The following is a 27,585-nucleotide window of genomic DNA, read 5'->3' on the forward strand; positions in this document are numbered from 1 at the left end:
TAAACCTGTCTTTCAACCCTGTATACCCTGGACAAGAGCATGGCATAAACCAGCACCATTCCCACAAAAAGTGCCAATCCCATATATGAAATCTACACTTCTGCTAGACTATCAGATTGAGATACATTAATTATTTCCCCACAGTTTAGAATTTATCTAATGTACTCACCATAAATTTGATGATATATGCATGGTCAGAACCTCTCTATGTGGGACCAAGCCTAATATCAGGGGAATATTCATGCAGAATTGCCCGCAGGGATGGTAAGGGTATCTTCATAATATGTCTTTTGCTCTTGCGATCTGTATATCACATACCTGTGTTGTGGACTATCAGGGGGGAATTTATTGAATGCACTAGTTTTCGTTTTATTTTGTTTATGTTTATAGATGTTTAGTTTAGTTGTTTTAGGTTATAAAATAATAAAACCCCAACATTGAGGTACATATGTGTATATACTAGACTGTTCTCTCATCTACAGAAGATTCCTGCAGCCTTCATTGAAATTGTGACCATTGAGTTTTTTTAATGTATTTTATATTGTAGACAGTCACAATTTACTACATACCTTCATCAACTTTGTAATCTCTTAATACACCCTGTGAGGTGTTTCACAGATACACAGTTTATCATTGTACCTTATGCTGGTTATAAATAAAAAAAAATTAAAAAAAATATTATTAACCCCTAATCTGCCACCCCTAACATCGCCGCCACCTACCTACATTTATTAACCCATAATCTGCCGGCCCCAATGTCGCCGCCACTATACTATATTTATTAACCCCTAAATCTAAGTCTAACCCTAACCCTAACACCCCCTAACTTAAATATAATTAAAATAAATCTAAATAAAACCTAATATTAATAACTAAATAATTCCTATTAATTTGTTTTTTATTTTCTGTAATATAGTGGGTTTTTTTTTTTTTTTTTAATTGAGCTAATTGTATTGAATTTAGTTAATTGTATTTAATTTAGGGAATTTATTTAATTGTAGGGTTAGGTTAGGTTTTATTGTAAGGCAGGTTAGGTTTTATTTTACAGGTAAATTTGTATTTATTTTAGCTAGGTAGTTAGTAAATACTTAATAACTATTTAGTAACTATTCTACCTAGTTAAAATAAATACAAAGTTGCCTGTAAAATAAAAATAAACTCTACTCTAAGCTAGATACAATGTAACTATTAGTTATATTGTAGCTAGCTTAGGGTTTATTTTACAGGTAATTATTTAGTTTTAAATAGGAATTATTTAGTTATTATTATTAGGTTTTATTTAGATCTATTTTAATTATATTTAAGTTAAGGGGTGTTAGGGTTAGACTTAGGGGTTAATAACTTTAGTATAGTGGTGGCGACGTTGGGGGCGGCAGATTAGGGGTTAATAAATGTAGATAGGTGGAGGGACAGCAGATCAGGGGTTAATAATATTTAACTAGTGTTTCTGATGCGGGAGTGCGGCGTTTTAGGGGTTAATATGTTTATTCTAGTGGCGGTGATGTCGGGAGCGACAGATTAGGGGTTAATCATTTTATTTTAGTGTTTGCGATGCTGGAGGGCAGCGGTTTAGGGGTTAATAATTTTATTTTAGTGTTTGCGATGCTGGAGGGCAGCGGTTTAGGGGTTAATAGGTAGTTTATGGGTGTTAGTGTACTTTTTAGCAGTTTAGTCATGAGTTTTATGCTACAGCTTTGTAGTGTAAAACTCATAACTACTGACTTTAGAATGCGTTACGAATCTTGACGGGATAGGGTGTACCGCTAAATTTTTGGCCTTCCAGGACAAGCTTGTAATACCGGCGCTATTAAAATCCCATAGAAAAAAGACTTTACGCAATTTGCGTAAGTTGATTTGCGGTAAGGCCAAAAAACTGTGCAGTGCCCCTAAATCTGCAAGACTCGTAATACCAGCGGTAGTGAAAAAGCAGCGTTATAACTGGATAACGCTGCTTTTTCACTATAACGCAAAACTTGTAATCTAGCCGATAGATATTTAACAAAGCTACAAATATTGTTGCAAAACTCTGCTGCCATAGAGTAGTAAAGACACGTGCACACTCCTGAGCTCTTATGAGCCTACCTAGTTTTACTCAATACTAAGATACAAAGAGAACAAAGCAAATTTGAAAACAGAAGTGCATTGGAAAGTTGTTTAAAATTGCAGCTCTATCTGAATCATGAAAGTTTAATGACTTTACTGTCCCTTATATTTCCTGTTATCTCCAATCCAACAAGTTTTGAACCTCAGCTCATTAATTAATTTATTTTGAATTTAAGCCCAGCATGTGACAGATATACACTGATGCTGAAAACAATAACATTTTCAGATTTTGGAAGAATTTATGTTAAAAACATAGAGCCGATTATCAAAACCTTATCAGTATAGAGAGAAATCAAGTGAAAACTTTTTTGGATAATAAGATTGTAATGTAGACATTGCAGCACTGATAATGTCTATAGACCCCAGCACTTTAAAGCATTGGGGCCATAATCTTTAGTTAAGATAAACAAATATCCCCTACCTTGTGGAATTCTGATGTCGATATTTGACAATGTTGGTGACCCATCCGGTGTCCATGTGAAAAATCCATTAGTGATCTACATAAATCAATAAAATACATTAAATAAAGTAAAACAACAAGAGAGATTTGATTGCCTCTTTATTAAAGGGACAGTCTAAACCAGAATTGTTATTGTTTAAAAAGATAGATAATCCCTTTATTACCCATTCCCCAGTTTTGCATAACCAACACAGTTATAATACTATACTTTTTACCTCTGTGATTACCTTATATCTAAGCCTCTGCAGACTGCCCCTTTATTTCAGTTCTTTTGACAAACTTGCATTTTAGCCAATCAGTGCTGACTCCTAGGTAATCCCACGGGCGTGAGAACAATGTTTTATTTATTACTAACGCCCTCTAGTTGTGAAAACCTGTCAGAATGCATTCAGATAAGAGGCGGCCTTCAAGGACTAAGAAATTAGCATATGAGCCTAACTAGGTTTAGCTTTCAACTAAGAATACGTAATGATAAAAGTAAATTGGAAAGTTGTTTAAAATTACACGCCCTATCTCAGTCATGAAAGTTTAATTTTGACTAGACTGTCCCTTTAAAGGCTCTCTATACGATCATGTTCAAGCATATTACAGTATGTGATCATGTTTGAGCATATTACAGTATGTGATCATGTTTGAGTATATTACAGTATGTGATCATGTTTAAGCATATTACAGTATGTGATCATGTTTGTGCATATTACAGTATGTGATCATGTTTGAGTATATTACAGTATGAGATCATGTTTGTGCATATTACAGTATGTGATCATGTTTAAGCATATTACAGTATGTGATCATGTTTGTGCATATTACAGTATGAGATCATGTTTGTGCATATTACAGTATGTGATCATGTTTAAGCATATTACAGTATGTGATCATGTTTGTGCATATTACAGTATGTGATCATGTTTGAGTATATTACAGTATGTGATCATGTTTGTGCATATTACAGTATGAGATCATGTTTGTGCCTATTACAGTATGTGATCATGTTTGTGCATATTACAGTATGAGATCATGTTTGTGCATATTACAGTATGTGATCATGTTTAAGCATATTACAGTATGTGATCATGTTTGAGTATATTACAGTATGTGATCATGTTTGAGTATATTACAGTATGTGATCATGTTTGTGCATATTACAGTATGTGATCATGTTTGAGTATATTACAGTATGTGATCATGTTTGTACATATTACAGTATGAGATCATGTTTGTGCATATTACAGTATGAGATCATGTTTGTGCATATTACAGTATGTGATCATGTTTGAGTATATTACAGTATGTGATCATGTTTAAGCATATTACAGTATGTGATCATGTTTAAGCATATTACAGTATGTGATCATGTTTGTGCATATTACAGTATGAGATCATGTTTAAGCATATTACAGTATGAGATCATGTTTGTGCATATTACAGTATGTGATCATGTTTAAGCATATTACAGTATGTGATCAAGTTTGAGCATATTACTGATAGCGATCATGCTTAAGCATATTACAGAATGCGATCATGTTTAAGCATATTACAGTATGTGATCATGTTTAAGCATATTACAGTATGCGATCATGTTTAAGCATATTACAGTATGTGATCATGTTTGAGTATATTACAGTATGTGATCATGTTTAAGCATATTACAGTATGAGATCATTTTTGTGCATATTACAGTATGCGATCATGTTTAAGCATATTACAGTATGAGATCATGTTTAAGCATATTACAGTATGCGATCATGTTTAAGCATATTACAGTATGAGATCATGTTTAAGCATATTATGTGATCATGTTTAAGCATATTACAGTATGCGATCATGTTTAAGCATATTACAGTATGTGATCATGTTTGTGCATATTACAGTATGAGATCACGTTTGAGCATATTACAGTATGCGATCATGTTTGAGCATATTACAGTATGCGATCATGTTTGAGCATATTACAGTATGCGATCATGTTTGAGCATATTACAGTATGTGATCATGTTTGAGCATATTACAGTATGTGATCATGTTTGAGCATATTACAGTATGCTATCATGTTTGAGCATATTACAGAATGCAATCATGTTTGAGCATATTACAGTATGCGATCATGTTTGAGCATATTACAGTATGCGATCATGTTGGAGCATATTACAGTATGTGATCATGTTTAAGCATATTACAGTATGTGATCATGTTTGAGCATATTACAGTATGTGATCATGTTTAAGCATATTACAGAATGCGATCATGTTTAAGCATATTTCAGTATGTGATCATGTTTAAGCATATTACAGATTGTGATTGGGTATGCGCATATTACAAACAAACATGTTAAAGAACATTGGAATATGAAATATTCATATTTTCATGTTGGGTTTGCGCTTATAAGAATATGTCATGATGTTTGCGTCAGAGTGTGGCTGAGTGAGAGTGTGAGAGTGTGGGTGTTTGACTTCTATGAGGGAATGCGAAAAAGCGACTGGAATTTTTGAATTTCGACTTCAAGCTTGATTTGGGTTACCGCTGAAGAAAATACAGTTTACTTACAACTTGTAATAAGAGTGGAATCCGACTAGCACAAAAATGAAAATCCTAGTGGAGTTTTCGCTATAGCGAAAATGCAAAATACTGCTCCACTTGAAATCTAGCCCTTACTATCTGACACTTTACAGAAAAAAAGATTTATAAATACAGCTGAATGATTAATCCTATTTATCATTATCACAATCTTATGGGGTATATACTGTATATATATTTGTTTGTTTTGTTTTAGTTATATATTTTAAAAATGATTGCCTGTGTTCCTGTCTCATGATTTAAATCACTGACTATAGAGTTGAAACTGAGGTTATATATATTTCCAAAGGCGTTTGGTTTATACAAGCAGAAGGGAAATCTAGGAACTCAGTGCTATGAAAGGGGTTAACATGATTTTCTTTCACTGCTGTAATTGGTGCTGGGGTGGTACCATTGCTATGGAAAATAACACTATGTCATGTTGATATAAATATTTGTGTGTGGGTGTGGGTGAGTGTATGTGAGTGTGTGTATGTATTAGTATATGTGTGTGTATGTATGTATGTGTGAATGTGTGTGTGTGTGTGTGTATTGTATGTGTGTTTGTGTTTATGTGTATGTGTGTGTTTGTGTATGTGTGTTTGTGTGTGTATGTGTGTGTTTGTATGTGTGTTTGTGTGTGTATGTGTGTGTTTGTATGTGTGTATGTGAGTGTGTGTGTGTGTGTGAGAGAGATATCTTTTTGGGGAGATATGATAGATAAGAGACACCCCTTTCATATTTATGAAAGACTGGACAAAGGAATCAAACATCTAATTTATAAAAATCTGATATGAGTGGAGTGCTATTTAGCACTTTTTCACTAGCGTGCTTATTGTGCTTGAGTAAACTTTTTGCGCGCGTCGTGTTGCGCTTGTATTACAAGTTGAAGGTAAAAAGTTATTGCTCTAGCGCTAACCCGATGAGCGCAAAGAGCCAAACTTAAAATATTGAGTGTGTGATAACCTAGGCACCCATAGAAGTCAATGGAGCAAAAAAGTGGAAAAAAAACTAAGACCCTACTCGTATGCAAATCCAATTGCATATTCTCAAATGCGCTAACCCTACATAAAAATATAAATATTTCACATTCCAATAAAATGCACATAGAATAATATGTTCTATTTATTCATAAATACATATATATATATATATATATATATATATATTATGGTATTTTTGAACAATATCTATCTATCTATCTATATATATATATATATATATATATATATGAGTATATATAGGTATAGATATATACTGTACATATATATATATATATATATATATATAGTAATATCTATTTACAAAATACTTAGAACATATTCCCCTATGTGTAGAACATTGGAATGTGAAATATTTACAGTAAATACACATTATAACACTGATTTAAATAAGAATATTGCATAAATATGCTTTTACCTGTTTTCATCTGCTTAAAGGGATACTAACCCAACTTTCGAATTTACTGCTATTATCAATTTTTCTTCGTTCTCGCAAAACAGTTAACCACAGCTCACATATTCTCAGATGCGCTAACCTGACCTGCGTTAACTTGAATTGCGCTCAAGCGATTGTGCTTACTTTCAACTTGTAATACAAGTGCAGTTTAACCTGCGCGCAAATGGTCGCAAAAACCCAATATCACTTGCACGCAAATGTTTACGCTCCACTCATAATTTGGCCCTAAGTTTGTTGTAGAGAATTACATAATTATAAAGCTCTACCGACAGCGAAGGCTGTTAAAGAAAAGGAGCATTCTTTTTTCTTTTTCTCTCACCTATATAATTACAGTATGTAGGACTGTGACTGAACAATCAATGAGCAATTTTCTTATCATTCATGTCTTTACTGTTCTTTCACTTTTCAATAATATACAAATGCTTTTGTAAGACTAATCCGGAGGTGCAGAAATCAAACAGCGGGTTCTGGAGGCTGATAAGTTCAGTATTACATTAATCTAATAACAGATCAGCATACTCATGCTCAGACCACTAGGAAAAATATTTACTGTGGATTAACAGCATATTTAGGGACTGTTAACCTTCAAATGGACTGGGTGGAGAAATTGAAGAGTTACAATTGCCTCATGGGATTTAAAAACATAGGGCTAGATAACAAGTGGAGCACAAAAGATTTCGCAAGGGTTTTTATGATCATCGCCATCCATTTAAATTGCGCTCATATTACAAGTTGAGCGAAATCGCTAGAATCCTTATCGTGATCTCTGAGCTGTGGTTAACTGTTTTCTGAAAATAAAACATTGCACAAAACGCATAAAAATACATTACAAAGTACACTTACACTCATAATAACAATAAGCTAGATTACAAGTCTGTGCGTTCGTCTTTTAATGCTGAAAATATGGTATTTTCAGCGTTAAAACAGCAACGCAGCTATTACGAGTCTTGTCGGTATAGGTGTACCGCAAGCCTTTTAGCCTGTAACGCAACGTCAGTACCGCACTCTTAAAAATTACGTTTTTTAATGGGATTCCCATAGCACTGGTATTACGAGTTTTGTGCTCTGGCTAAAAACCTGGGTTACAGCCTAAAACGACAAGATCTGTAACGCCATCTAAAAACAGTAGTTATGAGTTTAATGCTACAAATCTGTAACATAAAACTCATAACTAAACTGCTACAAAATACACTAAACACCCATAAACTACCTATTAACCACTAAACCGAGGCCCTCCCGCATTGCAAACACTAAATTAAATTTATTAACCCCTAATCTGCCGCTCCCGACATCGCCTCCACTACATTTTTTTATTAACCCCTATTCCGCCTCTCCCCGGCATCGTCAGTACTATAATAAACTTATTAACCCCTAAATCACCGCCCTCCCGCATAGCAAACACTTTTTAAATATTATTAACCCCTAATCTGCCGTCCGCCCACATCGCCCCCACTATACTAAAGTTATTAACCTCCACACCGCTGCCACTATAATAAACCCTTTTAACCCCGAAACCGCAAGCCCCCCACAACAAAATATACTAAAGTAAACTATTAACCCCTAAACCAAAAGCCCTCCACATCGCAATAAACTAAATTAAACTACTAACCCCTAAACCTAACGCCCCCCCCTTACTTTAGATTATAATTACAATTTCCCTATCTTAAATTAAATTAAAAGCTACCTGTCAAATTAAAAAACTAAGTTTAAACAACAATTAAACTAATATAATTATTAAACTAAAATTAAACTAACTACCAATTAAATGAAACTAAACTACACATTAAAAAAATCCTAACGCTACAAAAAATAAAAAAAGAGTAAATTACAAAAAATAACAAAGGAAATGTTCCAATGTTCAAATCAGCCAAAAGGATTTAAGCAGCTCTCATTCTATTGGATGAGGACTTCGCCGCCGGGAGGAAGATTGAAGAGGCCGCCGGGATAAAGATTGAAGAGGCCGCCTGGATGAAGATCGTTCAAGCGGGACTTCAAAAACTGTAAGTGGATCTTCGGAGTTAGCGTTTTTTTAAGGGTTTTTTGGGTGGGTTTTTCTTTTAAATTAGGGTTTGGGCATGTAAAAGAGCTAAACGCCCTTTTAAGGGCAATGCCCATCCAAATGCCCTTTTCAGGGCAATGGGTAGTTAGGTTTTTTTAGATAGTTTTTTTTATTTTGGTAGTTTGGGGGGGTGGGGGTATGTAATGTTAGTGGGTATTTTTTCACAAAAAGAAATGATATCTTTAGGGCAATGCCCTACATAGGCCCTTTTAAGGGCCATTGGTAGTTTATTTTAGATTAGGTTTTTTTATTTTGGGGTGTTTTTTTTTAATGGGTATTAGAATAGGAATATTTTTTATTATTTTTGATAATTTGTTTGTTATTTTGTATAATGTATTTTTTTAGGGGGTGTTTGTTTGTTTTTTGTAGCAAAAACAGAATTTATGCTTACCTGATAAATTACTTTCTCCAACGGTGTGTCCGGTCCACGGCGTCATCCATTACTTGTGGGAAATGTTCTCCCCCACAGGGAAAGGCAAGGAGAGCACACAGCAAGAGCTGTCCATATAGCTCCCCCTCTGGCTCCGCCCCCCAGTCATTCGACCGACGGTTAGGAGAAAATGGAGAAACTATAGGGTGCCGTGGTGACTGTAGTGTATAAAGAAAAACATTTTCAACCTGATTAAAACAAAAACCAGGGCGGGCCGTGGACCGGACACACCGTTGGAGAAAGTAATTTATCAGGTAAGCATAAATTCTGTTTTCTCCAACATTGGTGTGTCCGGTCCACTGCGTCATCCGTTACTTGTGGGAACCAATACCAAAGCTTTAGGACACGGATGAAGGGAGGGAGCAAATCAGGTTACCTAAACAGAAGGCACCACGGCTTGCAAAACCTTTCTCCCAAAAACAGCCTCCAAAGAAGCAAAAATATCAAATTTGTAGAATTTGGCAAAAGTGTGCAGAGAAGACCAAGTCGCTGCCTTACATATCTGGTCAACAGAAGCCTCGTTCTTATAGGCCCATGTGGAAGCCACAGCCCTAGTAGAGTGAGCTGTGATGCGGTCAGGAGGCTGCCGTCTGGCAGTCTCATAAGCTAAGCGGATAATGCTTTTCAGCCAGAAAGAGAGAGAGGTAGCAGTAGCTTTTTGACCTCTCCTCTTACCAGAGTAAACGACAAACAAGGATGAGGTTTGTCTAAAATCTTTTGTTGCTTCTAAATAGAACTTTAATGGAAACAACTTTTGGAAGAAAACCAGGCTTAGTACGCAAAACAACCTTATCTGAATGGAACACCAGATAGGGTGGATCACACTGCAAAGCAGATAATTCAGAAACTCTTCTAGCAGAAGAAATAGCAACCAAAAACAGAACTTTCCAAGATAGTAACTTAATATCTATGGAATGTAAAGGTTCAAACGGAACCCCTTGAAGAACTGAAAGAACTAAATTTAGACTCCAAGGAGGAGTCATGGGTCTGTAAACAGGCTTGATTCTAACCAAAGCCTGAACAAAAGCTTGTACATCTGGCAAAGCTGCCAGTCGTTTGTGCAACAAGACGGATAATGCAGAAATCTGTCCTTTTAGAGAACTAGCTGACAATCCTTTATCCAAACCTTCTTGGAGAAAGGAGAGAATCTTTGGAATTTTAATCTTACTCCAGGAGAATCCTTTGGATTCACACCAACAGATATATTTTTTCCATATTTTATGGTAAATCCTTCTAGTCACAGGTTTTTTGGCTTGGACCAGAGTATCAATCACAGAATTTGAAAACCCACGCTTGGATAAAATCAAGCGTTCAATTTCCAAGCAGTCAGCTGCAGAGAAACTAGATTGGGATGTTCGAATGGACCTTGTACTAGAAGGTCCTGTCTCAAAGGTAGCTTCCATGGTGGAGCTGATGACATATTCACCAGGTCTGCATACCAAGTCCTGCGTGGCCACGCAGGAGCTATCAGAATCACCGAGGCCTTCTCCTGTTTGATCCTGGCTATGAGCCTGGGGAGGAGAGGAAACGGTGGAAACACATATGCTAGGTTGAACGACCAAGGCGCCACTAATGCATCCACTAGAGTCGCCTTGGGATCCCTGGATCTGGACCCGTAGCAAGGAATCTTGAAGTTCTGACGGGACGCCATTAGATCCATGCCTGGAATGCCCCATAATTGGGTTAACTGAGCAAAGACCTGCGGATGGAGTTCCCACTCCCCCGGATGGAAAGTCTGACGACTCAAATTGTCCGCCTCCCAGTTGTCTACTCCTGGGATGTGAATAGCAGATAGATGGCAGGAGTGATTATCTGCCCATTGGATTATCTTGGTTACTTCCTTCATCGCTAGGGAACTCTTTGTTCCCCCCTGATGATTGATGTACGCAACAGTCGTTATGTTGTCCGACTGAAATCTTATGAACCTGGCTTCCGCTAGCTGAGGCCAAGCCAGGAGCGCATTGAATATAGCTCTTAGTTCCAAAATGTTTATCGGGAGAAGCGACTCTTCCCGCGACCATAGGCCCTGAGCTTTCAGAGAGTCCCAGACCGCGCCCACCCCAAGAGGCTGGCGTCGGTCGTGACGATGACCCACTCCGGTCTACGGAAACTCATTCCCTGAGACAGGTGATCCTGAGTCAACCACCAGAGAAGTGAGTCCCTGGTTACCTGGTCTACTTGAATTTGGGGAGACAAGTCTGTATAGTCCCCATTCCACTGATTGAGCATGCACAGCTGTAATGGTCTTAGATGAATTCGAGCAAAAGGAACCACATCCATTGCTGCGACCATTAGTCCTATTACTTCCATGCATTGAGCTATGGAGGGTTGAGGAATAGAGTGAAGAACTCGACAAGCTTTTAGAAGCTTTGTCTTTCTGATGTCTGTGAGAAAGATCTTCATTTCCACAGAATCTATTATTGTTCCCAGAAAAGGAACCCTTGTGGACGGTGACAGTGAACTTTTTTCTATGTTCACTTTCCACCCGTGAGATCTGAGAAAAGCCAACACAATGTCTGTATGAGCCCTCACTTTGGAAAGAGACGACGCTTGGATTAGGATGTCGTCTAGATAAGGTGCTACAGCGATGCCCCTCGGTCTTAGGACCGCTAGAAGGGACCCTAGCACCTTTGTGAAAATTCTGGGAGTGGTGGCTAAACCGAATGGAAGAGCCACAAACTGGTAATGTTTGTCCAGAAAGGCGAACCTCAGGAACTGATGATGAGATTTGTGGATTGGGATATGCAGATACGCATCCTTCAGATCCACGGTAGTCAAAAATTGACCCTGCTGGATTGTTGGTAAGATTGTCCGAATGGTTTCCATCTTGAAGGATGGAACTCTGAGGAACTTGTTTAATATCTTTAAATCCAGAATTGGCCTGAAAGTTCCCTCTTTTTTGGGAACCACAAACAGGTTTGAGTAAAACCCTAGACCTTGTTCCCCGGAGGGGACTGGGTTTATCACTCCCATCTTTGATAGGTCTCTTACACAATGTAAGAATGCCTGTTTCTTTATCTGGTCTGAAGATAAGCGAGACAGGTGGAACCTTCCCTTTGGAGGAAGTCCCTTGAATTCTAACAGGTATCCCTTGGAAACTATCTCTAGTGCCCAGGGATCCAGAACATCTCTTGCCCAAGCCTGAGCGAAGAGAGATAGTCTGCCCCCTACCAGATCCGGTCCCGGATCGGGGGCTACCCCTTCATGCTGTCTTGGTAGCAGCAGCAGGTTTCTTAGTTTGTTTACCCTTGTTCCAGCCTTGCATGGGCTTCCAAGCGGGTTTGGGCTGGGCCGCATTACCTTCTTGTCTAGCGGCAGTGGAGTTATTAGCCGGTCCATTCCTGAAATTGCGAAAGGAACGAAAATTAGACTTGCTCTTAGCCTTAAAAGGCCTATCCTGTGGGAGGGCATGGCCCTTACCCCCAGTGATGTCTGAAATAATTTCCTTCAATTCCGGCCCAAAAAGGGTCTTACCCTTGAAAGGAATATTCAGTAACTTAGTCTTGGACGACACGTCTGCCGACCAGGATTTTAGCCAATGTAGACAACTGATTTCCACAGCACCAAAAAATGATAGGAAAATTGTTAAATAAACTTAGCCTTTATTGTTCCATTTCAGCACTTGGCACACAGCAGCAAAAAAAGCGACGTTTCGGGCTGTTAACCCTTACTCATGCTTATTCAGAACACCTGTTAGCTGCTCCTTAAATACCATATGACATTAACCCTTAATACACCAAATAACATTGTGTTAACTAAACAACTACAAAATATCGCCACCTAGTGGTCAAAACTCATTATTCCTATAAAAATTGTTAAATACATAGTTAAAAACAATCTGCTGTTAGTAGTTACAATTTCCAGATATATATCTTACACATTCATCATATGATAATATTATTATCTTTGCTACAGTTTACTTATTTACAGTGAATACAATATTGTGTTGTATTAGGATTTTAGCCAAAGCGCCCTCCGCGCTACTATAGCAAAACCTGAGTTTTTCACCGCCAATTTCGTTATTTGAAAGGCGGCATCCAATATAAAGGAATTAGCTAACTTTAATGCGTGAATTCTGTCCATGACTTCTTCATAGGAAGTCTCTTTCTGGAGCGACCTTTCTAGTTCTTCGAACCAAAAGGACGCCGCTGAAGTGACAGTAATAACACACGTAGCTGGTTGAAGGATGAACCCTTGCTGAACAAAAATCTTTTTAAGCAATCCTTCCAATTTTTTATCCATAGGATCTTTGAAAGCGCAGCTGTCCTCTATAGGAATAGTTGTGCGCTTCGCTAGTGTTGAAACAGCTCCCTCAAACTTCGGGACCGTTTGCCATGCGTCCCTTCTAGGGTCTACTATGGGAAACATTTTCTTAAATATAGGAGGTGGGGCAAAGGGTACACCTGGCTTCTCCCACTCCTTTTCCACTATGTTCGCTACCCTCTTAGGTATTGGAAAAGCGTTGTCGTGCACTGGGACCTCTAAAAATTTGTCCAATTTGCACAACTTCTCTGGTACTACCATGGAATCACAGTCATCCAGAGTAGCTAGATGTTCTAGCTTAAACTTAAATGCCACTAGATCAGGTTCTGCCTGTTGAGAAATTTTTCCTGAGTCTGAAATTTCACCCTCAGACAGCCCTTCCCTCACAGCCAATTCCGATTGATGTGAGGGTAAAATAGATAAGGCATCGTCAGCGTCTGATTGTTCATCCTTTTTATCTGTATTTAAAACTGAACAATCACGCTTTCTCTGAAAAACTGGCAGTTTGGATAAAAGATTTGCTATAGAATTATCCACTACTGCTGATAATTGTTGCATAGAAATAAGCACTGGCGCGCTAGGTGTCGCCTGCGCGGGCAAAGCTGGTGTAGACACAGAAGGAGAGGATGTAGAGCTATCCCCACTACCTTCATTAGATAAATCATCTTGGGCAACATTATGAAAAATAACAGAGCTGTCCTGATTTTGTTTGGATGCTATGGCGCAATTATCACAAACACTCGAAGGGGGAACCACATTTGTCTCTATACACACAGAACATAGGTTATCTGATGGAACAGACATGTTAAACAGATTTAGGCAGGCAAACAATGCAATAAAAACGATTTTAAACAAAAATGTTACTGTCTCTTTAAATAATAAAATGACACATTTATTTCTGAATGTTCAAAAAACTATGAAGGCAATATCCGATTTTTCTGAAATTTGGACCCCAGTGTCTTAATGCTTAGAAAGTATTGCACAGCAAATATGGAGACTCTAGCTCTTAAAACAAGCAAACCGGAGCTAATTGTTGGATTTACCGTTTTTACACACCACAATCCCAGCTACAGCCTTGCTGCAGCTTTTTACCTTCCTTAGGGGTCACCATTCACAGAAAAAAGCCTTTTGGAGTCACTTTCTGAACCACAGGACCCTCTCACATGAATCTGCATGCACTGCCTTGAAATTCAACTGCACAGCTGAAGTGCCAAAATGAGGCTTCCTCCCTCAGCACACTAGAGTGAAGGGGCCTTCCTGACTAGATTTAGGTGTCTAAAACAAGCCAGATCAATAAAAAACATTCCCAAGTGTATGTGAGCTTATAAAATATTTCAAATGGTATAATATTGTAATAAAAACCAATCGATTTAGCCCCTAACAGTGTCTACCAGCATAAAAAACAAAAAGGGGAAGCCTGTTATCTTTTTTGCTGAGGTGAAAGAAAAATGGCTTACCGTTTCCCCTGAGGGGAAAAATGACTGTCATCTAGCATTAGCCTGTGTTGTTAGAAGGAGACTAGTCATACCTGAAGCAGATGAGCCTGCAAACTGTTACCCTCAACTGAAGTTCTCTTGTTTCAACAGTCCTGCGTGGTAACAGTAATGGATTTTAGTTACTTGTGCTAAAATCATATCCCTCTTAAACAGAAATCTTCATCACTTTTCTGTTATAGAGTAAATAGTACAAGCCAGCACTATTTTAAAATAACAAACTCTTGATAGAAGAATAAAAAACTACAACTAACACCACAAACTCCTCGCCATCCCCGTGGTAGATGCTACTTGTTCAGAGCGGCAAGGAGAATGACTGGGGGGCGGAGCCAGAGGGGGAGCTATATGGACAGCTCTTGCTGTGTGCTCTCCTTGCCTTTCCCTGTGGGGGAGAACATTTCCCACAAGTAATGGATGACGCCGTGGACCGGACACACCAATGTTGGAGAAAGAGCTGTTAAACTTATAAGGCCCTTTTTTAGGCTTTTTTATTTTGGGGTGTTTTTTTTTTTGTTTTGTTTTTAAAGTGCATTAGAATAGGAATGATTTTTAATTTTTTTGGATAATTTTTTTTTTTTGTAATGGTAGGTTTTTTATTTTATGTGATTTTAGTGTTGTATTATTTTTTTGTAATGTTAGGTTTTAGTGTAAGGTAGCTTTTGTTTTATTTCACAGGTAAGTTTGTATTTATTTTAATTAGGTAGTTAGTAAATATTTAATAACTATTTACTAACTAATCTACCTAGTTAAAATAAATACAAACTTACCTGTGAAATAAAAATAAAACCTAAGCTAGCTACAATATAACTATTAGTTATATTGTAGCTAGCTTAGGTTTTATTTCACAGGTAAGTATGTATATAGTTTTAAATAGGAATTATTTAGTTAATAATTGTAACTTTAGTTTAGCTATTTTAATTATGTTAACGTTAGGGGGTGTAAGGTTTAGGGTTAGGTTTTGGGGTAGGTGTAGGGATTAATAGTTTAATTTAGGTTGTTGTGATGTGGGGGCTGGCAGTTTAGGGGTTAATAGGTTTATTTAGTGGTAGTGATGTGGGAGGCCAGAGGTTTATGGGTTAATAACTTTATTTAGTTGCGGTGATGCCGGGGAGAGGTGGAATAGGGGCTAATAACTTTAATATAGTAGCAGCGATGTTGGGGTGCGTCGGAATAAGGTTTAATAGCTTTAGTATAGTGGCGGCAATATCGGGAGCGGCAGATTAGGGGTTAATAACTTCATTTAGGTGGCGGCAATATTGGGAGTGGCAGATTTGGGGTTAATAACTGTAGGTAGGTGTCGGCGATGTCGGGAGCAGCAGATTAGGGGTGTTTAGACGTAGGGTTTATGTTAGGGTGTTAGGGTTAAACGTAATTTTTTTTTCCCCATAAACATCAATGGGGCTGCGTTACAGAGCTTTTCATTCCGCGATCGCAGGTGTTAGATTTTTTTCTGACCCGCTCTCCCCATTGATGTCTATGGGGAAAGCGTGCACGAGCATGTCAAAACAGCGCTTGTTTTTGGTATGGTATGGAGCTTAAAAGCACCATATCGCCCGCACAAGCCAGGTTTTTTAAAACTTGTAATAGCTGCGCTATAGGGGATTAAATAACGCAACTTTTGTTGCATTCGTTAATTTCCCTATAGCGCTCAAAACTCATAATCTATCTGATTGTCTTATAAAAATTATTCCAATAAAATATTGCATTAGTTATATTGAGATATAAGTGCTCAAAAATATGAGCTCTCGGGTGTTAAAAAAAAAAGCATCCAGAAGACTTTAACATTAAGATACATACATGTCTAAATATGTATATGTATGTCTATATATATACTGTATGTCTATATATATACTGTATGTATAAATATGTATTAAATGTATTTATACTGTATGTGTATATATGTATTTACGGACATATATACACATAAAAACATTAATATAAATGTAAGTAGATGAAAACATGTAAAAGCAATATTCATATTTAAAGGGATATGAAACCCAAATTTTGCTTTCATGATTCAGATAGAGCAGCAATTTTAAGCAACTTTCTAATTTACTCCTATTATCAATTTTTTTCCTTGTTCTCTTGGTATCTTTATTTGAAAAGGCAGGAATGTAAGATTAAGAGCCAGCCTAGATAGTGCTTGCTGATTGGTAGCTACATTTACCCACCAATCAGCAAAAGCTACCCAGGTGCTGAACCAAAAATGCGCCAGCTCCTACGCTTAACATTCCTACTTTTAAAATAAAGATACCAAAAGTATGAAGAGAAATTGATAATAGGAGTAAATTAGAAAGTTGCTTAAAAATGCTGCTTTATCTGAATCATGAAAGAAAAAATGTGGGTTTACTATCCCTTTAATAAGGGTTTTAACTATGTATTTACTGTAAATATTTTACATTCCAATGTTCTGCACATAACAGAATATGTTTTATCTGTATATATCTATACCTATATAAAATCATGTATATAATAGGTATAAATATATATTTGTTTAAAAAAAACATCAGATATATGTAGAAATATTTATTTATTAATAAATAGAACTTTTTCCGTTACGTAAATAACATTGGAAAATGAAATATTCATAATTTTGTGTCAGGTTAGCGCTATTGCGGAAATGTTATGGTGTTTGTACGAGAGAGTGGGGTGTTAGGTTTTTTTTCAACTTTTTTTTCTCCATTGACTTCTATGGAGGAATGCGTAAATGTGATCGAGATTTTCGATTTTTTACTTTTTGCTCAATTTGGGTTATTGCTGTAGTAAAAACAATTTACTTTCAAGATGTAATACCAGCGCAACCCGACCAGCGCAAAAATGAACATCCTAGCAAAGTTTTCGCTATAGTGAAAACTCAAAATACCGCTACAATTGTTATCTATCCCATAATGTTCTCTTGTAAATGTCAATGTCATAAACAGCAACAACATAATGTCACCATTTACAGAAGCTGGCAAGTAAAGGGTTACATAGGTTGGTTCCATAATGATGCTGAAGGTCAGATTGGTTCCTCGTCTTGTTGAGCACAGAGAGTATGACCGATGCAGCTGCCTCTCATATAACAGCAGTAACATCTAGCTCTTTTGTGTAGATAACCTTGTACCCTACTTACCCCTCCCCATGAGCTTTGGCTGAGGACCTGCACTAGCATAACATGGATATGAAAATGTCTACAGTACAAACATTACATTGTTCCTATTATAGTTTCATCAACTGCATAAGGATATTGTAAAACTCATTTAATTAGTGCTGCCGTATGTCTCTTTAGCATGCATTATAAGGTTTCACTCTAAAGATAGTAGTTTAGGTCACTTCTTGCCTAAATACTCTACAAGTTGTCTTTAGAGTGTCATCCAGGTATTAGTGGCCATATAACATAATTTATGTAAGAACTTACCTGATAAATTCATTTCTTTCATATTGGCAAGAGTCCATGAGCTAGTGACATATGGGATATACAATCCTACCAGGAGGGGCAAAGTTTCCCAAACCTCAAAATGCCTATAAATACACCCCTCACCACACCCACAATTCAGTTTAACGAATAGCCAAGCAGTGGGGTGATAAAGAAAGAAGTAGAAAGCATCAACAAAAGAAATTTGGAAATAATTGTGCTTTATACAAATAATCATAACCACCATAAAAAGGGTGGGCCTCATGGACTCTTGCCAATATGAAAGAAATGAATTTATCAGGTAAGTTCTTACATAAATTATGTTTTCTTTCATGTAATTGGTAAGAGTCCATGAGCTAGTGACATATGGGATATCAATACCCAAGATGTGGAATCTTCCCCTCAAGAGTCACTAGAGAGGGAGGGAATAAAAATAAAAACAGCCATATTCCGCTGAAAAAATTAATCCACAACCCAAAACAAAAATAAGTTTATTTCATCTTTGAAAGAAAAATTCAAAAGCAGAAGAATCAAACTGAAACAGCTGCCTGAAGAACTTTTCTAGCAAAAACTGCTTCCGAAGAAGCAAATACATCAAAATGGTACAATTTAGTAAATGTATGCAAAGAGGACCAAGTCGCCGCTTTGCAAATCTGGTGATCAACTGAAGGTTCATTCTTAAAAGCCCACGAAGTGGAAACTGATCTAGTAGAATGAGCTGTAATTCTCTGAGGCGGGGCCTGACCCGACTTCAAATAAGCTTGATGAATCAAAAGTTTCAACCAAGAAGCCAAGAAACTAGCAGAAGCCTTCTGACCTTTCCTAGGACCAGAAAATAAAACAAATAGACTGGAAGTCTTCCTGAAATCTTTAGTAGCTTCCACATAATATATCAAAGCTCTTACCACATCCAAAGAATGTAAGGATCTCTCCAAAGAATTCATAGGATTAGGACATAAGGAAGGGACAACAATTTCTCTACTAATGTTGTTAGAATTCACAACCTTAGGTAAAAATTGAAAAGAAGTCCGCAAAACTGCCTTATATTGATGAAAAATCAGAAAGAGCAGATAGCTCAGAAACTCTTCTAGCAGAAGAGATAGCCAAAAGGAACAACACTTTCCAGGAAAGTAGTTTAATGTCCAAAGAATGCATAGGCTCAAATGGAGGAGCCTGTAATGCCTTCAGAACCAAATTAAGACTCCAAGGAGGAGAAATTGATTTAATGACAGGCTTAATACGAACTAAAGCCTGTACAAAACAGTGAATATCAGGAAGTATAGCAATCTTTCTGTGAAATAAGACAGAAAGAGCGGAGATTTGTCCTTTCAAGGAACTTGCAGACAAACCCTTATCCAAACCATCCTGAAGGAACTGTAAAATTCTAGGAATTCTAAAAGAATGCCAGGAGAATTTATGAGAAGAACACCATGAAATGTAAGTCTTCCAAACTCTATAATAAATCTTTCTAGAGACAGATTTACGAGCTTGTAACATAGTATTAATCACTGAGTCAGAGAAACCTCTATGACTTAGAACTAAGCGTTTAATTTCCACACCTTCAAATTTAATGATTTGAGATCCTGATGGAAAAACGGAACTTGAGATAGTAGGTCCGGCTGTAACGGAAGTGGCCAAGGCGGGCAACTGGACATTCGCACCAGATCTGCATACCAAAACCTGTGTGGCCATGCTGGAGCCACCAGTAACACAAAAGACTGCTCCATGATGATTTTGGAGATCACTCTTGGAAGGAGAACTAGAGGTGGGAAGATGTAAGCAGGATGATAACACCAAGGAAGTGTCAGTGCATCCGCTGCTTCCGCCTGAACATCCCTGGACCTGGGCAGGTATCTGGGAAGTTTCTTGTTTAGATGAGAGGCCATGAGATCTATCTCTGGGAGACCCCACATCTGAGCAATCTGAGAAAACACATCTGGATGGAGAGACCACTCCCCTGGATGTAAAGTCTGGCGGCTGAGATAATCTGCTCCCAATTGTCTACACCTGGGTTATGCACCGCAGAGATTAGACAGGAGCTGGATTCCACCCAAGCAAGTATCTGAGATACTTCTTTCATAGCTTGGGGACTGTGAGTCCCACCCTGATGATTGACATAAGCCACAGTTGTGATATTGTCTGTCTGAAAACAAATGAACGGTTCTCTCTCATGAGAATTGCACGGAGTTCTAAAACATTTATTGGTAATCTCGCCTCTTGAGATTTCCAACCCACTTGTGCTGTCAGAGATCCCCAAACAGCTCCCCACCCTGAAAGATTTGCATCTGTTGAGATCACAGTCCAGGTTGGCCGAACAAAAGAGGCCCCTTGAACCAAACGATGGTGATCTATCCCCCATGTCAGAGAGTGTCGTAAATTGGGATTCAAGGATATTAATTGTGATATCTTCGTATAATCCCTGCAGCATTGATTCAGGATGCAAAGCTGTAGAGGTCTCATGTGAAAACGAGCAAAGGGGATCGCGTCCGATGCTGCCGTCATGAGACCTAAAACTTCCATGCACATAGCCACTGAAGGGAATGACTGAGACTGAAGGTGCCGGCATGCTGCGACCAATTTAAAACATCTCTTGTCTGTTAGAGACAGAGTCATGGACACTGAATCTATCTGGAAACCTAAAAAGGTGACCCTTGTCTGAGGAATCAAGAAACTTTTTGGTAAATTGATCCTCCAACCATGTTTCCGAAGAAACAACACTAGTTGATTTGTGTGAGATTCTGCAGTATGTAAAGACTGAGCTAGTACCAAGATATCGTCCAAATAAGGAAACACCGCAATACCCTGTTCTCTGATTACAGATAGTAGGGCACCCAAACCTTTGAAAAGATTCTTGGAGCTGTTGCTAGGCCAAATGGAAGAGCAACAAATTGGTAATGCTTGTCTAGAAAAGAGAATCTCAGAAACTGATAGTGTTCCTAATTGATGGATCCACTTGGTTTCAGCTTTTCTGAGTTTTAATAAGCGATTGCCATAATTATTATCATTAGTAACATGCTCCAACACTTTGAATGTAATTCCTACACTACTACACTGATGTTTTAATTTGCAATGATGGGATAGGAAGTCTGAGCCCAAGAGGATTAAATATAGAAATTGATCTTCAAGCATTTATGGTGTAGTGTAATATAAGTCTGTCCCACAAAATAAGTAAAGAGTAGTATAACGTCAATTCATAGCAATTATTATTATTTTTTTTTAAAATATTTTTAAAAAATATAAATAAACCAAGTAAAATTTAATGATAGTTAATTTAAACTTGATTTTATTATTTTAAGTATGTAGAATGTTCTGTCTGTTAGTGACTTTCAGTATCAAAATGTAGTTCAAGTAATACTTATCAAATTACATCTTTTAAAAATTGTTTGTTAAATTATTTTCTGAATGTTTTGTATCAATTCATAATTTTACCATTTTTCAAGTGATTTTAAGTATTTTTTAAAAAAAGTTGATTGTAGATAATTTTTCAATTTGGAAATAATTTTTAGATACATATCAAAAGGTGGTACTTGTAAACAGTTTCTTACAAATGAGTTATTTTACCAACATAAATGTTTTAAGAAATGTTACAATCCAATATCCGTAGAGTGTTTGTACTAATAAAATATCAGGTCTAACGCAGCAAGCTCAGATACTATGTAAGTGTGAGCAATATGACACTAACCAATGAGAGCCAAACCCGGTAAATTTAAAGCACAGACCAACAGTTGATCAGCATACAAAGCCCGTTGAGAAAGTTCACCCGAGAGTGAATGAAACGCGTTCGGGAGGAAAGTTAACAAACCTTGCCTATTGAGGGAGACAATCATACATTACTGGTGAAATAATACCGGACAAGCTGAGCCACTGAACTGGAGAAATAAAGACTGGAGAGCGGACACATAGCTCCCATTGCAAAGACCAGATACTACGGCTTGAGCTGAAAGTGGAGAACAGCTTTAATTATTACGTGCACATTATTTGCACTTATCTTGTAAGTGTACATTTTTATGGCTTTACTTTTATAAAAATAAAGAAAGATACAGTGATTCTCGGATGCGCTTGTGTTTTTTGTTGTTTTAGTTTGTGTGTAAGGAGGATCTGGACACAAGTAGGATCCTGAGACAAGCAGCAATGGAAAGATCGCACATATCAGCTGGAAATATATCGTGAAGGAGTATCTAAGCCATACTAACTCCATCTGGACTCTAACCCACTTTGGGACCTATTCAGACTTAAGTGGTTGAACTGCGGTATTTATACCTTGAATATTGTATTAAACATTTGTATATGTATAATTGATTTTTATTAGCCTATAGAATTGCCCACTGGGATAGGAAAATATACATATAGTAAGAAACATAACTAAATTATTTGTGGGAGAAAAGTATTAGTATTTCACCATTTGAGAGTTTATAATTTTTTAAAAAAGAATTTTTTCCATTTTTTTCATTTTAGAATTTTAGAATTTTAAAGTGTGGTATTTTATAGGTAGAGTGTATCCTATATCAATTCATTTTTTGCGCTGCCACATTTTTTGTATTTAGATGGTTTCCTAAATGGCTTGGATTTATTCCAATTTGAGGAAGGGTTCCAACTGGAAGCAGATTCCTTGGAAGGAGGATTGAGTTTTTGTTCCTTATTCTGACGAAAGGAACGAAAACGGTTAGAAGCCTTAGATTTACCCTTAGGATTTTTATCCTGAGGCAAAAAACTCCTTTTCCTCCAGTGATAGTTGAAATAATAGAATCCAACTGAGAACCAAATAAATTATTACCTTGGAAAGAAAGAGATAGTAATCTAGATTTAGATGTTATATCAGCATTCCAAGATTTAAGCCACAAAGCTCTTCTAGCTAATACAGCTAAAGACATGGATCTAACATCAAATTTGATAATATCAAAAATGGCATCACAAATAAAATTATTAGCATGTTGCAGTAAGCGAGTAATGCTAGATATGTCAGGATCCAATTCTCGTTGCGCTAAATTCTCCAACCAAAAAGTTGAGGCAGCCGCAACATCAGCCAAAGAAATTGCAGGTCTGAGAAGATGACCTGAATATAAATAGGCCTTCCTTAGATAGGATTCAAGCTTCCTATCTAAAGGATCCTTAAAGGAAGTACTATCTTCCATAGGTATAGTGGTACGTTTAGCAAGAGTAGAAATAGCCCCATCAACTTTGGGGATTTTTTTCCCAAAACTCTATAGATTTTGCTGGTAAAGGATACAATTTTTTAAACCTTGAAGAAGGAATAAAAGAAGTACCTGGCTTATTCCATTCCCTAGAAATCATATCAGAAATAGCCTCAGGAATAGGAAAAACCCCTGGGGAAACCACAGGAGGTTTAAAAACAGCATTTAAACGTTTATTAGACTGAACGTCAATAGGACTGGTTACCTAAATATCCAAAGTAATTAACACTTCTTTTAATAAAGAACGCATATACTCTATTTTAAATAAATAAGTAGATTTGTCAGTGTCAATGTCTGAGGAAGGATCTTCTGAATCAGATAGATCCTCATCAGAAGAGGATAAATTATTATGTTGCTGGTCATTTGAAATTTCATCAGCTAAATGAGAAGTTTTAAAAGACCTTTTACGTTTATTAGAAGGAGGAAATGCAGACAAAGCCTTCAGAATAGAATCAGAAACAAATTCTTTAAAATTTACAGGTATATCATGTACATTAGAAGTTGAAGGAACTGCAACTGGCAATGTACTATTACTGATGGAAACACTATCTGCATGTAAAAGTTTATCATGACAACTATTAAAAATGACATTTGGTGGAATAATTTCTACACTTTTACAACAAATGCACTTAGCTTTGGTAGAACCGATGTCAGCCAGCAGAAACTTCTGAGACAGGATCAGATTGAGACATCTTGCTCAATGTAAGAGAAAAAACAACATATAAAGCAAAATTATCTATTTTCTTATATGTCAGTTTCAGGAATGGGAAAAAATGCAAAAGCATAGGCCTCTGATAGAGAAAAAAGCAAGAGGCAAACATCAATGGGGTATTGAAATAATGAAAAAAATTTGGCGCCAAGAATGACGCACAACGTAACGTAAACTTTTTTTTCACCAAAAATAACCGGAAATGACACACTTGCGTCACTAATGACGCCGCCGTGTGAAAGGTCTCAGCGTCACGTATGACGGGCGGAAATGACGAAGTTGTGTCATAAACGTCTTTTACCGCGCCAAAAAAATTTCGCGACAAGAATGATGCAATAAAGTTTAGCATTTGACGCCCCCGCGGGCCTAATACCCGCAATAGCAAAAAGTAGTCAATTGAAAAAAAGACTAAAACCCCAGGTAAGAAATAGATTTCTTAAAATGTTTAAATTCCCCAAATATGAAACTGACAGTCTGCTGAAGGAAATACATGAACCTGACTCATGGCAAATATAAGTACAATACATATATTTAGAACTTTATATAAATGCATAAAGTGCCAAACCATAGCTGAGGTGTCTTAAGTAATAAAAAACATACTTACCAAAAGACACCCATCCACATATAGCAACTAGCCAAACCAGTACTAAAACAGTTATTAGTAGAGGTAATGGTAAATTGAGAGTATATCGTTGATCTGAAAAGGGAGGTAGGAGATGAATTTCTACGACCGATAACAGAGAACCTATGAAATAGACCCCCGTTAGGGAAATCATCGTATTCAAATAAGTGATACTCCCTTCATGTCCCTCTGACATTCGCTGTACTCTGAGAGGGATCGGGCTTCAACAATGCTGAGAAGCGCATATCAACGTAGAAATCTTAGCACAAACTTACTTCACCACCTCCATAGGAGGCAAAGTTTGTAAAACTGAATTGTGGGTGTGGTGAGGGGTGTATTTATAGGCATTTTGAGGTTTGGGAAACTTTGCCCATCCTGGTAGGATTGTATATCCCATATGTCACTAGCTCATGGACTCTTGCCAATTACATGAAAGAAATAAAGATTTTCTGATAATCAAATGAATATTTTGTTTTTCAGCTGACTATATGCCTTTTTTGACATTAGACTGATCACAATCCAAAGTATAACGATAATATCAAAAAGTCTAGAGAACTTTCAATAGTAAATAAAATTGATATTTGACACCATGGCAAAAATCTAATATGTTTACGAGTGCATGATGGCAATGAGAATTTTTAAGGGACTAAAATGTTTTTAACCTTATTTCTTCTACATCATGTAGATCTTTATTAAAGTGTTTGCTTCAATGATTATGTATGTTTCATTCTGAGGCATGATGCACATATGAATATAGATTTTTTTTTTTTAATGTTTAATGCCTTTTAATTAAATGTATTATTTATTAATAACACTGGTGGTTTTTATAAGAGATAATGATACTTAACATTGTAATCATTTGATGGTTAGATCTTTACAAGTATAAAATAAATACATTTTATATTTTAGCTGCTTTGTGTAGCGCACTATTTGTTGAGCTTATTTGTTATATTGAGATGTTGGGAGATGTTTTATGAAGAGTTTGCTATAGCTAATATTTTTTTTTTCTTTGTATCCAATAATATCCAAGACACTTGATCAAATGGAAAACTGCCTTTTTTGACAGTTTTCGTAGTTGTTTTGGAATAGTTCTATTAAATTGTGCATATTTAACACACCTTAAAATGGCCACTTATGGTCTAGATTAATTAAACCAATATTCATTGATATTGTATAGTCTATTGGTAGTTGGTGGGATAGAAATTTACATATGTATATGTACTTAACAGAAATGCATGTGAGATCTGTTGGAAATGTAAGAAAACAAAAGTCATAACCACACGATCTAGAAATAACGCTTAGCAAGTCCCATTGTTATAATCTTTTTTTTATTAGAGATGTGAATTCAGGTTTCGAATTAATGCAAATTCATCCAAATTTTGCTACTTTGTCGCATTGTTTGATATATGAACAGCCAAATACATTATTGGAAAAAACAAATGCTTGCATGGCAAAATCAATTTGTTCAGTCGTTCATGCCGTTTGGCACCATAAAAGGTGTAGGAATAAGGGAAGGAATTATATTGTCTGGTTAATAAGCTTCTTTGTTTGTAATGATGTACAGGGGGTACATTATTTTGTCCATTGTCCCCTGTACAATCATGCTATTGTATTACTAATGGCTCATGTTAGGGACAGCTGTTCAAGAACTAAATGCTGGATTTTAGTCATACAGGAGTTGTTTGTTCTTTTAACATTGAAAATTAAGTACTTTTAATTGTTCAAATACTATAACGTAAGATTTTTGGTAATATTAATTGTCTATCGCCTAGCTAACAAGTTTTGCGCTATAGAGGGTGTGAAAAAAAACACAACAAAAGTTATTTCACCCTCCATATCGCTGCCATTACAAGTTTCTAAAAAGCCGCTTTGTGCGTGTGATATGGTGACGATAAGCTCTATACCGCAAAAAATCTAAAGGCTGAGAATACGTGCTTGTGCACACTTTCCCCATAGACATCAATAGGGAGAGCGTGTTAGAAAAAAAAATAACGCCTGAAGCACAGATTGGCGATCGCCGTAACTCAACCCCATTGATGTCTATGGGGAAAAAAAAGTTATGTTTAAACCTAACATAAACCACAAGTCTAAACACCCCTAATACGCCACCCCCGACACAGGAAAAAAGTTATTAACCCCTAATCTGCCGCTCCCGACATTGTCGCCACTAATAAAAGTTATTAACCCTTATTCCGACACTCCCCGACATCGCTGCCACTATAATAAAGTTATTAACCCCCTATTCCCCAGCACCCCAACATCGACGACACTATAATAAAGCTATTAACCCCTACTGCGCCGCTCCCCGACATCGCCGCAACTAAATAAAGTTATTAACCCCTAAACCTCTGCCCTCTCACATCACCACCACTAAATAAACCTATTAACCCCTAAACCGCCAGCCCCCAAATTGCAAAAAAAATAAATTAAACTATTAACCCCTAAACCTATCACCCCCTAACTTTAAATTAAAATTACAATATCCCTATCTTAAAATAAATAAAAACTTACCTGTGAAAATAAAAAAACCTAAGTTTAAACTAACAATTAACCTAACATAACAATTATACTAAAATTAAAATAACTACCAATTAAATTACACATTGAAAAAAAACTAACACTACTAAAAATGTTTGTCTAAAATTACAACAACAAAAAATACTAAATTACAAAAAATAACAAACACTAAATTACGAAAAATAACAAACGAAATTATCCAAAATAAAAACAATTACACCTAATCTAATAGCCCTATAAAAATAAAAAAGCCCCCCCCAAAATAAAAAAACCTGAGCCTACAATAAACTACAGATAGCCCTTAAAAGGGCCTTTTGTAGGGCATTGCC

At 36.7% G+C, this 27,585-nt stretch overlaps 1 protein-coding gene across 5 annotated transcripts in view; it reads right to left on the reverse strand.

Moving 5' to 3' along the window:
- The window catches only part of ABCC8 (ATP binding cassette subfamily C member 8), a 594,664-nt gene that overhangs the window by 253,284 nt on the left and 313,795 nt on the right, over positions 1–27,585 (reverse strand). For all 5 annotated transcript variants that reach the window (XM_053720647.1, XM_053720648.1, XM_053720646.1 and 2 more), the window contains exon 15: positions 2,525–2,600. In XM_053720647.1, the coding sequence (XP_053576622.1) occupies positions 2,525–2,600 (76 nt within the window). The remainder of the gene's footprint in view (positions 1–2,524; positions 2,601–27,585) is intronic.

The sequence above is a fragment of the Bombina bombina genome, chromosome 7 (assembly GCF_027579735.1).
Source record: "Bombina bombina isolate aBomBom1 chromosome 7, aBomBom1.pri, whole genome shotgun sequence".
In the NCBI taxonomy this organism is placed as follows: Eukaryota; Metazoa; Chordata; class Amphibia; order Anura; family Bombinatoridae; genus Bombina; species Bombina bombina.